The sequence below is a fragment of the Rhinatrema bivittatum genome, chromosome 2 (assembly GCF_901001135.1).
Source record: "Rhinatrema bivittatum chromosome 2, aRhiBiv1.1, whole genome shotgun sequence".
Taxonomy (NCBI): domain Eukaryota; kingdom Metazoa; phylum Chordata; class Amphibia; order Gymnophiona; family Rhinatrematidae; genus Rhinatrema; species Rhinatrema bivittatum.
Window position 1 is genome coordinate 637,879,478 of NC_042616.1, and position 13,374 is coordinate 637,892,851.

The 13,374-nt window shown below is 42.7% G+C and overlaps 2 protein-coding genes across 2 annotated transcripts in view; one reads left to right on the forward strand and one right to left on the reverse strand.

Moving 5' to 3' along the window:
• The window catches only part of TMEM68 (transmembrane protein 68), a 96,453-nt gene extending 93,763 nt beyond the window's left edge, over positions 1–2,690 (reverse strand). The window contains exon 1 of the mRNA XM_029591285.1: positions 2,498–2,690. The gene's annotated coding sequence lies outside the window, so the exon portion shown is untranslated. The remainder of the gene's footprint in view (positions 1–2,497) is intronic.
• A 131-nt stretch (positions 2,691–2,821) lies between these two features.
• The window catches only part of TGS1 (trimethylguanosine synthase 1), a 185,269-nt gene continuing 174,716 nt past the window's right edge, over positions 2,822–13,374 (forward strand). The window contains 1 exon segment of the mRNA XM_029591286.1: positions 2,822–3,156. Within this exon segment, the coding sequence (XP_029447146.1) occupies positions 3,053–3,156 (104 nt within the window). The 5' untranslated portion in view covers positions 2,822–3,052.

The window sequence follows — 13,374 nt, forward strand, 5'->3', positions numbered from 1 at the left end:
TTTATCCGTTTGAGTTCACTGGTGAACCAAGGTTGGTTTCCTTTTTTTGCTGGATTAATTAATTTTGAGGTTGAAGGGCACAGATTGTTTGCTACCTTTTCCGTGATCTTATGCCAGGAAAGCACGGCAGAGTTGGGGTTGGATATATCTAGGTTTGTGAGTTCCTTGGTGAGCTGCTCGCTGAGAATGTCTGAAGCGCAAGATTTTCTGAAGTGAATAGTGGAGAGATGCTGAGTGGTGATAGATTTATTCTTGGAGGAGAGGGTCGTTGTTATCAGGAAATGGTCCGACCAGGGGATGGGGGTACATGTAGGTTCCCTAGAGCAGAGGAAATTATCATTGATGAAAATAAGATCCAATGTATGTCCTGCTTTGTGGGTTGGATTATTGATAATCTGAGTGAATCCCATAGCGCTAAGAGAAGTGAGGAGGGCTTCACAATTGGCTGAGAGTGGGGAAGCATCAAGGTGTAAGTTAAAATCTCCCATAATTATGGTAGGGGAATCTGTGTTAATATGTTTTACAATGGTTTCTATAAGGGGGGAGGCGTCAGCATCAAGGGTTCCTGGGGGGGCATAAACTAGCAGTATTTGAAGGAGGTTCGATTTGAATAATCCAATTTCTATTGAAGATTTCAACTTAATAGGATATGATGTTAGTCTGAATTCTTTCTTCGTGGCTAATAGCAAGCCACCCCCTCGTTTTTTAAGTCTGGGAATTGAGAAAAAGTCGTATTTGTGAGTGGGTAGTTGGTTAATTAGTGCTATGTCCGAGTTTTTTAGCCAGGTTTCTGTGATGGCACATATATCAGGGTTACTGTCTAAAAGATAGTCGTTGAGGATATGAGTCTTTTTGGTCAAAGATTGTGCATTGACTAGAGTTACTGAGAGCAGAGTTAGTCCTAGGAACTGTGTTAGGGGAGAGATCATGATTGGAATGAGAGATCTGGGATTTCTAATTGGTAGTTCTTGAATAGGGGACATGTTGTGAAGGAGACGATGGTGTCTGATAGGGATATGTTGGTTTAGCATTTACTCCCTCATTTCTCCCATTACCACTCTGTCCTTACTAAAAACACATTCTTCCTTTCTCATCTACCCCAACATTCATTTCCTGTAACATCACTCCCTTTCATAAAACCAGCATTTACCCTCTTCACCCAACCCTCTTCAGCATTTACCTCCTCTTCCTACCTATCAGTTGCAGCTCCCAATCCATGCTTCAGGATTCCTCCTACTCCTCCCCAACTCTAGCCTCAGCTGCATCCTGGGATCACAGGATGGGGCTGTTCCAGCCCCCTCCCCTCCTACCATGCTACTTGTTGAAACAAGGAGACAAAGTGAGAAGACAGACTAGTGCAGACACAGCTGTACAGAAAATAGTTGTTCTGCTCCCTTGTCCAGACCCTCCCCTTCAGTTTCTACCCACCTGTTGCCTACATATCTGCTCAACTCTCTCCCCTCCCTCTCTTGTAGTGAAAAAGAGAGGGAGGGGTGAGTCTGGAGTAGACACTACAGAGAAGAAAACAATTACTCTGCTCCCTTCCCTAAAGGCTGCCTAGAGGGAAAGAACTGGAGCAATAAGAGAATAGCTGTTTTAATATTGGGAAAATGGTGGCCATTAGATTGGAGCAGGAGCCCTGTGTGCCCCTGGCTAGCAATGCTCTTACGAGAATGCAAAATAACCCTTTAACAAACACAGTCACATTGTTTTATAACCGTTTTACTCATTTAAATTAGATACCACTTCAAGAACAGAAAAGTTCAAGTTTATGCTAAAATTTAACCACTTTTGATGTTACTTCACTTTATATAATCTTCCTAAAACAAAACCCATAACATTAACTTAAACTAGCAACTAGAGTCTTATTTACCAGACTGAAATTAGAATACTATAGTTCATTATTACTCCCAAAACTGACATGTCTGGCCAATTCAATATAGCAGCTATACTCAGGAAATAAAGCATCTTTCTTCCTTCCATGAAAAAGTTAATCATCCCCCTAGAGATTATGGGATATTTAGGAGCACTTAAAAGAATCCGTCCTTCAACCGAATAAGGATCCATCGCACAACCCCAATGTGACAAGACATCCATTAACCAGATGTCAAGAAGGAAACTCCCCTTCCCATCTGTGTCACATAATAACCGAACGTTACCATTCCCCTATCTTCATCTTTCGAGTCATCCCCCATTTTCAGCATCCCATGGTATTTAAGACACAATTCTTTACCGTACGTTCTTACTGTTTACAAGAGATTACATCCCACGTGTCACAAAAACACCCCGCCCTCATCTCTCGCCTAGCTATCATCATTATCCCCCTCCATCTTTTCTCTATCCAGTGCTAAATTCATAAGTTTCGCCCTGTAAGGAGAGAATGCGCCAGTTACAAAAGTATCAAAAAGCATATCATAAACTATTAATCCATGTTTAACTATATTAAATGGATAACCTGGGTCGGGAAGCAGAAATAAAAACTCAACCAGAGAACTACCTGAATCTTCCACATTGACTCAACAGCGACCGGGCTGATTAACGCTACCAGCTAATAACACCCTCCTCCGCTATAAGCGCAGACAAGGACCGATAATTGTGGTTCCCGCTGCCGGCATCTGCAGCTAATGCACGGAACCGGGACCTGCCCGAACCACTTTCAGTGCAACACACTCAGTGTGTTGGAGAAGGAAGAGACTAAACCTCAAGCTCCTCCTCCGAGAGCCTTACACTGCTGCTATTTGTTCTCCCCCCCTCGCTCTCCACGCCCACTCTCCGCCTCTTTACGATCGTTCCCAGCTCTCTCTCGGATACTGCCCCTCAACATTGCAGAGCGCTCGCTCTTCGTTCCGCCTCTCCTGACGTCTATTGTAACGTCACGTCCGACAGATCATGGGGACTGTGCGCCTCATGTGTGTGCCGAGTGCGTGAGGCGGCCTTCCTAGTAGAAGGTTGAGCTTATCCGCACCCGTGCGCCCCCGGGTCGGGGGTGTGTGCGCGCACATGAAGGTGGCGCACTGACTGACGCTGTTTGCACGGGGCGCTTGTCGACACGATGCTATGCCAGGAGTGGAGCCGGGTAGCCGAGATGATCCTCTGCATCGAGGAGCTGGAAGAGGCGCGGAGCATCCTCTGCCTCTGCTCTAGAGCTTTTGTAGAGTATGTAAGCCCCTATGAGCTGTGTCTTCTGCTTTGTGCGTTTGGCTCCTAATGAACTCCTGGAAACAGTGTGACTTTTGTTTCCATTCTTACCTCTTTTTGGTGTAGGCATGCTGCCTGGCTTGGTCATAAAAGGCTGTAGCCCTTTTTGTGAGATTGTTCCAAGGATGAGGATCATTCTAGGAACAGGATGAGCACGTGGTGGGGAAAAAAGAGATAATTTCTATAGTTTACGTTGTGCTGTGAAACATAATTCTCGGGCTTTTGAGCAGAGCCGTGATTTGGAGGGCCGCCCAGGAGCCCAGCATTGCCATGGTAGCCCCATCCCCCAACACGATAATTTCAGGGTTCCTGAGCCCCACACCTTCCTAAGGTCAGCCTTACCTTTTGAGCTCTTTTCTCTGGGATTTTAGCACTTCAAGTTCCAAAAAGTTTAAGTGACTTGCTCAAGGTCACTCAGTAAAAGGTGAGATTTACACCTTGGTCTAGACTAGAAATTCTGCATTTTCAGCCGACTTCTGTAATATTTCTTACTTAAAGTGCCTATTTATAAATTTCACCACTGTGTATTCTAGGAAAGCTAAAAAGAAATGAAGATGCAAGGTTGGGCATATTTCACACCTACTGTGACAAAATGATAAATTTTTGCCCATTGAATAATCTTTACATTCAGATACTTCAGAAGTATTTAAATGCACAAGAAGCAAACATTTTTTTTTCATGTTTTGGTTATGTTGTGTTGTTATTGTTTCATTTTCTTTGTACATTTTATTATAAACTGCCATGATTAGTGGAGTGTGTGATCTATAAATAATTTTAAATAAATGTAAATACAATTCTGAGGTCATGATATGAAGATCAAGTGGGATAAACTCAAGAGTAGCATCAAAAGATATATCTTCATGGAAAGTGTGACCTTCCAAAGGAAGAGATGGAGGCAACAAATTAGTCACAGAATTCAAGAAATCATACGATAAATTCAGAGTGAAGTTACAAAGTGAAGGGCAAACCAGAGAGAAACTGAGATGTGAGGCATTATACCTGCAATGAAACTGGAGAAATTAGATTGGCCTTCTGGTCCTTATGAGGATCATATTCTATGTTTCTGCAGGGCCTGGGCCACACATGTCTTTTCAATGTCATACCAGCAGAATTTATTTAAAATCATTTATATTCTTCCCTTCCCATCCAAGTAGTTCAGGGTAGATTACAGTATAAAAAAAACAATTTCTGAAATACATATCAAATTTATTTATTTTTTATATACCGACAATTCGATCGAGATATCACATCGGTTTACATGAAACTGAAAGGTCAAGTAAGACATGGGCTGCTTATTTTTACAGAATAACTTAGAACTTTACATGTAACTATTAGGTTAAGTATGGTAGGGCTAATGGAATACTTTAGAAACTTGGTGCCTTGAGTACTTAAACATGATAACTTAATTTAACTAAAGCTTAAATATGATAGCTTAAATTAACTAGAACTTAATAACAAATAATTTAACAGAAAGGTGCAAATATATGTTAACAGAGAAACTGAAGAAATTACGGAGACATTTGGAAATTTCATTGTGAGAGAGAAACCATCTTGTTATAGTGGGGGGCCCTTTAATGGATAAGCTTCGAACTTTGTGATTTGTTCATGTCTGCAAATATTAGTGGAGGTTTTCCAGGGGGTTCAAGAGGCAGGTTGATGGAGTTCTGGTGGCTGGAGGTGTGGTAGGGGTTAGGCCTCTGGGGGAAAGGCTTTTTGGAAGAGCCTTGTTTTTTTGAGTATTTGAGTTGAGGGTTTGGTTCTAAGTTGTGGTGGTAGATTGTTCCATAGTGAGGGTCGAGCGACTGATAGGGTGCATTTCCTGACTGTGGATAAGTGCACTGCTTTTTTTTTTGGGGGGGGGGGAATTGAGAGGAGCACAGATTCGATGGAATGAAGATTCCTTTGGGGGGTGTAAAGATGGAGGGATGTGTTAAGCCAGTCCATCTTGTCATTCAGTTTTTTGTGGATGAGTGTTAGGGTTTTGTATTGAATTCTGAAATTGATATGAAGCCAGTGAAGGTCCTTGAGGATGGGTGTGATTTGGTCAGATCTTTTGATGTTTGTGAGGGATCTTGCAGCTGCATTTCGGAATAACTGCATAGGTCTGAGGGTGGAGGCTGGAATGCCGAGGAGGAGGGTGTTGCAGTAGTCGAGCTTAGCGAATAGAGATTGGAGCACGGCTCAATAATCTTGGGAGTGGAGAAGCAGTTTGAGTCGTTTTAGGATCTGTAGTTTGAAGAATCCGTCTTTTATCACTGTGTTGATGATGTGTTGTTTGAGGTTTAGTTCGTTGTCAAGTATGACGCCAGGGTCTTTTACTGAGGGGGTTAGCTGCTTCTCCGTGTGGGTTGGTGCGGAGTTGAGGAAGAGAGGTGTGGTGTGGTTGTTAGGTAGAGGATTTCAGTGTTGTTTTTGAGAGAGAGAGATAGTCGTGAGAGTAGTTTTTGCTAGAAGTTTGTCCTAGATCTTTAGTGTGTTTTCAAGGGTTTTGATTAGGGGGAGTAGGATTGGTAAGTCATCCACATAGACATAGTATGATAGGACTGATTCTGACAAGAATTTGCAGAGTGGGAGAAGGTATATGTTGAAGAGGGTGGATGAAAGGGATGATCCTTGTGGACGCCAAGAGGGAGGGGTATTTGGGAGGATTCTGTTGTATTTATTTTTATTTTGAAAACTCTGTAAGGTATGATTTGAACCATTTGAGTGTGGTGTCACATAGTCCGATTTCTTTCAGTCTGTTTAATAGTGTTTCGTGGTTGATGGTGTCAAAGGCAGCGGAGATGTCTAGGAGTATCAGTAGGTAGGATTGGCCACCATCGAGTCCTTCTAGGATTGTGCCGGTGAGGGTGAGCAGAAGTGTTTCCGTGCTGTATAGTTTTCTGAAGCCGTGTTGTGCTGGCAGTAGGATGTTATGATTTTCTAGGTGGTCGGAGAGTTGGTTGTTAATAATTTTTTCTAGAATTTTGGCTATGAAAGGGAGGTTGGAGATAGGTCTGTAGTTTGCTGGATCAAATTTGTCAAGGTAAGGTTTTTTAAGGATAGGTTTGACTTCTGCACATTTAAGTTTGTCAGGGAATATGCTATGTTCGAGAGATAGGAACATAAATCATAAACTAAAACTGATAAACCTGAAATCCAGTAAAACTCAAAACTAATCTGTCTCAGCCTCTAAAGGCTTAGGGAAAATACAATTTAAGTTGCTTCGTAAAAGCACTGTAATATGGGATCTCACAAATAGCAATAGGTACAGCATTCCACAGGATTGTCTTGATTACAGAGAATGCTCGCTGCCAAGTTGAGACCAAATGAACATCAGTAGGGAGAAGGAACTGCTAGCAATTTCTTATCTGTTGACTTCAGTACATGAATAGTACTGTAGTGCAACAGAATCTTTTAAATATTGAGGCCTCTCACACCTCAAAGCCCTGGAAGCACGTGTGACCCCCTTGAAAATGGCCCTATAAACAGTGACTTGCAAAAGTATTCCCCCCCCCCCCCCCCCCAAAAAAAATAAGTCACTGTGTGGATTACAAATGACACACAAATTGTTCCAGATAGTATGTTTATTGCTAACCAGTATGCTCTTAAAGTAAATTATCAAAGTCACAATTCATTATTTCTCTGCATTTTTTGTAAAATAAAATTGAAAACTGCTGCTTCCGTAAGTATTCGACCCCCTTCACACTAGTACAGGGTCAAACCACATTTTGCTCCAATCTGAGCTTTAAATCTGTTGGGGAAAGTTTCTACCAGCTTTGCACACTGTTTGGTAGTGACTTTTGCCCATTCTTCCTGGCAGATTTTCTCCAGTTTGTTGAAGTTGGTTGGATGATGCTTATGGACTGCAGTTTTCAAATAGTGCCACAGATTTTCAATTGGATTGAGTTCTGGACTTTATTTAAAAACTGTTCTATACCGCTTATACAAAAAGGTAGGGATCTAGGCAGTTTACAGTCTAAAAAATACATAAAATGACAAATTAAAAGACTAAATAAAAACTAAGGGTATCCATTAAATAAAAAGCTAAAGGAGAGGTATTACTCTGATCTGCGTGTGTCAAAGGCAGTAGAATATAGATAGGTTTTTAATTTCTTCTTGAATTCTTTAGGATTGGTTATGACTGAGGATGGTTAGGATGGAGTTCCAAAGGGACAGACCTTCCACTGAGAAGGCACATTTTCTGGTTATTTCGAGCCTGGCAGTTTTAACCTTTGGGACCTGGAGAAGACTTTTATCAGTTGATCTTAAATGACGCTGAAGTTGATACAAGTGTAGGAGATGTGCATAGCCAGATGGCGGAGAAATTGTGGATTAAGTTGAACATTAGTATTGGGATTTTAAAATGTATGCGTTGTTTGAATGGAAGCCAGTGAAGGCTGAGAAGAGCTGGAGTAATGTGTTTCTTAAGTTTGGTATTTTGTAAGAAGGCGAGCTGTGGCATTTTGGACAATTTGGAGTGGACGGATCATGGAATCTGGAAGACCAACATACAGAGGCAGATTTTATAAATTTGTGCGAGCGCGTACTTTTGTTCGTGCACCAGGCGCGAACAAAAGTACGCTGGATTTTATAAGATGCGCGCGTATCTTATAAAATCCGGGGTCGGCGCGTGCTGCCTGTTCCCTCCGAGGCCGCTCCGAAATCGGAACTATCCCTAGCAGGACCGATTAATATGGAACACCATGCCGGTAGAAATCAGATTGGAAAGAGACATCAAAACATTCAGAAAAAAATTAAAAACATGGCTATTTAAGCAAGCATACCACAAAGAGAATCAAGAGTAGAACCCAGGGAACTGTTAGGTGCGGTCAAGCAAACACCCACAAAAACACACGCCTTCCTTCTTAAAGTGTGTCTTCTCTCCTATATTCTAATTTCTTCCTTCATCTCAAACAACAAAGAACTAAAATTAAATAACACCAAACTTTTAACAGCGTTAGAAAAACTAGACTTGACTTATAACACTCACCAAATAGTATTTATTATGATATAATGTTACAGTATTTTGGTTGGCACCTGTTTAAGAGTTAGAATTCTAGACACTTTACTCAACATAGTTTTTTGTGCCATTTTGTGAACCGTTGTGATGGCACCCGCTTAACGACGGTATAGAAAATATTTTAAATAAATAAAATAATTGAATATGTAGCTTAGTTAGGGGTAGTAACAGCCTCAATAAGCAAGCTACACCCATGCTTTTGTTTACTCGACTATGTAATTTAGTCCTTGTTGGTTGTTGTCTATATATATATATAGATACTCTTTTCTACATTGTCCCTGCCGTTGAAGCAGAGAGCTTTGCTGGCTATGCATTGAAAGTGAAGTAACAGACTTTCTCCCCTGCCGTTGAAGCAGAGAGCTATGCGTTGAAAGTGAAGTATCAGACTTTCTCCCCTGCCGTTGAAGCAGAGAGCTGTGCTGGCTATGCTTTGAAAGTGAAGTAACAGACTTTCTCCCCTGCCGTTGAAGCAGAGAGCTGTGCTGGCTATGCGTTGAAAGTGAAGTAACAGACTTTCTCCCCTGCCGTTGAAGCAGAGAGCTATGCTGGCTATGCGTTGAAAGTGAAGTATCAGACTTTCTCCCCTGCCGTTGAAGCAGAGAGCTATGCTGGCTATGCGTTGAAAGTGAAGTATCAGACTTTCTCCCCTGCCGTTGAAGCAGAGAGCTATGCGTTGAAAGTGAAGTATCAGACTTTCTCCCCTGCCATTGAAGCAGAGAGCTATGCGTTGAAAGTGAAGTATCAGACTTTCTCCCCTGCCATTGAAGCAGAGAGCTATGCGTTGAACGTGAAGTATCAGACTTTCTCCCCTGCCGTTGAAGCAGAGAGCTATGCTGGCTATGCGTTGAAAGTGAAGTATCAGACTTTCTCCCCTGCCGTTGAAGCAGAGAGCTATGCGTTGAAAGTGAAGTAACAGACTTTCTCGCCTGCCGTTGAAGCAGAGAGCTATGCATTGAAAGTGAAGTATCAGACTTTCTCCCCTGTCGTTGAAGCAGAGAGCTATGCTGGCTATGCGTTGAAAGTGAAGTATCAGACTTTCTCCCCTGCCGTTGAAGCAGAGAGCTATGCTGGCTATGCGTTGAAAGTGAAGTATCAGACTTTCTCCCCTGCCGTTGAAGCAGAGAGCTATGCTGGCTATGCGTTGGAAGTGAAGTATCAGACTTTCTCCCCTGCCATTGAAGCAGAGAGCTATTCTAGATATGCATTGAAAGTAAAGTATCAGGCTTATTTGGTTTTGGGGTAGTAACCGCCTTAACAAGCAAGCTACACCCCGCTTTTTTGTGAATGCAAATCCTTTTTTTTTTTCCCCACATTTCCTCTTACCGTTGAAGCTTAGAGCAATGTTGGAGTCGCATTAACCGTGTGTATATATATCGAATAAGGGTATTATCTCCAGGTAGTAGCCTTCATTCCCGCGAGCCACCCCCTCTTCATTCACGTCCTCTAGACTTGACGGATCCACAGTGTTTATCCCACGCCCCTTTGAAGTCCTTCACAGTTCTGGTCTTCACCACTTCCTCCAGAAGGGCATTCCAGGCATCCACCACCCTCTCCGTGAAGAAATACTTCCTGACATTGGTTCTGAGTCTTCCTCCCTGGAGCTTCAGCTCGTGACCCCTGGTTCTGCTGATTTTTTTTTGGCTTTACCCAAGGCAAGTTTTGCCTCACAAATCTGCTTCACTTTTTTGAAGGAGTTAATAAACATGTGGATAAAGGTGAACCGGTAGATGTAGTATACTTGGATTTTCAGAAGGCGTTTGACAAAGTTCCTCATGAGAGGCTTCTAGGAAAAGTAAAAAGTCATGGGATAGGTGGCGATGTCTTTTCATGGATTGCAAACTGGCTAAAAGACAGGAAACAAAGAGTAGGATTAAATGGACAATTTTCTCAGTGGAAGGGAGTGGGCAGTGGAGTGCCTCAGGGATCTGTTTTGGGACCCTTACTTTTCAATATATTTATAAATGATCTGGAAAGAAATATGACGAGTGAGATAATCAGATTTGCAGATGTTACAAAATTGTTCAGAGTAATTAAATCACAAGCAGATTGTGATAAATTGCAGGAAGACCTTGTGAGACTGGAAAATTGGGCATCAAAATGGCAGATGAAATTTAATGTGGCTAAGTCCAAGGTGATGCATATAGGGAAAAATAACCCATGCTATAGTTACACAATGTTAGGTTCCATATTAGGTGCTACAACCCAAGAAAGAGATCTAGGCGTCATAGTGGATAACACATTGAAATCATCGGTTCAGTGTGCTGCGGCAGTCAAAAAAGCAAAGAGAATGTTGGGAATTTATTAGAAAGGGAATTGTGAATAAAACGGAAAATGTCATAATGCCTCTGTATCGCTCCATGGTGAGACCGCACCTTGAATACTGTGTACAATTCTGGTCGCCGCATGTCTAAAAAGATATAATTGCGATGGAGAAGGAACAGGGAAGGGCTACCAAAGTGATAAGGGGAATGGAACAGCTCCCCTATGAGGAAAGACTAAAGAGGTTAGGACTTTTCAGCTTGGAGAAGAGAGGGCTGAGGGGGGATATGATAGAGGAGTTTAAAATCATGAGAGGTCTAGATGTGAATCGGTTATTTACTCTTTCAGATAATAGAAAAACTAGGAGACGCTCCATGAAGTTAGCATGTGATACATTTAAAACTAATCGGAGAAAGTTCTTTTTTATTCAGTGCACAATTAAACTCTGGAGTTTGTTGCCAGAGGATGTGGTTAGTGCAGTTAGTATAGCTATGTTTAAAAAAGGATTGGATAAGTTCTTGGAGGAGAAGTCCATTACCTGCTATTAATTAAGTTGACTTAGAAAATAGCCACTGCTATTACTAGCAACAGTAACATGGAATAGACTTAGTTTTTGGGTACTTGCCAGGTTCTTATAGCCTGGATTGATAACAGGATGCTGAGCTTGATGGACCCTTGGTCTGACCCAGTATGGCATGTTCTTATGTGCATTTAGGTAATCTATCAGTTGAGTATGAATTATTTTCTCCATAATTTTTTCAATAAATGGTAAGGTTGATTAACCAGGTAGCAGCATTCTGAAACATCTGAAGGTAATAGAGGCAATTTTTTGGTAGGCCAGCACAGTGCATTACAATAATCTATTGCATTCGTTGTAATGGCCTATATGTTTGGAACAAGAGAATGTAGTTCAGTCTACATCAGCGCTTCTCAAATGGTGTTTGGCGACACACTAGTGTGTTGCCAAACACCGGCAGGTGTGTTGCGTCTCCCGGTGTCCCACTACCCCATTCTACTTTCCTTTTGCCTTTTTCCAGCCCCCGTGGGCCAATTGGAAGCCTCCTTTCTTCCTACCCCCATTGCCCAATGGGAAGCCTCCTTCATTCTGCCTGCCCCTGCGCAGGCCAAACGGAAGCCTCCTCCCTATCAGTGGGAGTAGGAAGAAGGGAGGAAGCCTTTGATTGGCTGGTGAGGCAGGCATCAGAATGCCCTCGGCTGGGGTGGGATGGGAGGAATAGAAGTTTTTGAACTCCGACGAAGAAAGGCCGTGCGGTGTGAAGAGGAAACCCGACCCCCGACGAAGCAAAGCTGCCATGGGAGCCCATTCCCATGGCGGCGAAGAGGAAACCCGACCCCCAACGAAGCAAAGCCGCCATAGGAGCCCATTCCCATGGCGGCGAAGAGGAAACCCGACCCCGACCAAGCAAGGCTGCCACAGCCCATGGCGGCGAAGAGGAAATCCGACCGAGGCCACCACGGGAGCCCATTCCTGTGGTGGCGAAAAAAGAAGGCCCGCCGGAGTAAAGCCGTGGCGGAACTGGAGCCCATCCCTGCAGTGAAGGAAGAAGATTTTGGTGAGAGCTGGTGCGTCTGTGTGTGAATGGGTGCCTGGCTGAGTGCTGGTGCGTCTGTGTGTGAATGGGTGCCTGGCTGAGAGCTGGTGCGTCTGTGTGTGAATGGGTGCCTGGCTGAGAGCTGGTGCGTCTGTGTGTGAATGGGTACCTGGCTGAGAGCTTGTGGGTGTGAATCGGTGCCTGGGTGAGAGCTGGTGTGAATGGATGCGAGAGCATTTGTGTGTGAGCTTGTGGGTGTGAATCGGTGCCTGGTTGAGAGCTGGTGTGAATGGATGCGAGAGCATTTGTGTGTGATTGAGAGCTTGTGTATAAGAGACCATGAGTGTGATTTGAGAGAGAGACTGTCCAGGAAGATGACTGGTGTGAGAGAGACCGAGACTGGTCGTGAGGTCTAATTGGGGTGTGTGTGTGTGAGTGACTGGTTGTGGGCGCTAAAGAAGAGGACTGTGAGAACAGAACTTCAGCAGCCCTTGCTGCTTCTGGTGAGTGCTATTGGCCTGGAAGGGAAAGGAATAGGAGAGTTGCTGGAGAGGGTAAGTAAAAGTGTCTTTTTAAGGTTATTTTTCTTGATTGACATTTTAATTATTGGGTATTATGTGATGTCTTCTGTTTTGAAATATTTTATTGATATTTGGACATGTTTTAATAATTTTTATGAGTTTTTAATTGTTGGATATTATTCTGTTCAGCAGCTGTTTTGTAACATTTTTAGTATAGCTTTACAATTATTTCTGTGTGGGGCTCTATAGCAGCTTGGCTTATTCTGTTTTCCCAATAGGAAATGTATTAGTGTTTAGGGCCTGGTTTAATAGTTGTATTTCTTAGATAGGGTTGTTACTGTTGAGTGTGTTCCATAATACAGGTGTAACTTTGTGCGGGTTAGTTTGTGTGCATTATTGTAAATCCTGAGAGTCTGTTAGGTGTATATTTCTCTTTCCATTTCTCCAGGTTCGCACTGCATGCAGAGTGGCTTTTTTGCTTTTCCATTCCAGTTTCTGTCTCCATATTTATAATTTGTGGTCTTTCTGTACTTGGTGAAGGTCAGTTCTGGGTGTGTGACCGAGGTGAGGTATTTTACTAGCATGTAGGCATTTGTATCAATCTTATTTGTTGTGTTTTCTCAATAGGATATGCATTAGTGGTAAATTACTGTCTTTTCATAAGGAAGGCTATTTTGCCTGCTAGTAAAAGGAGTTTGTTTTGCTTTTATTGGGATGTCATCAGAACCAGAATATCTTTTTTTGTATGGCGAGTTGTACAGGGTAATGCCCTAGATCTGCTTTGTACTCATTGCGGAGGTTGAGGGGATTCCTGTGGATACAAAGTGCATGTTTACATTTA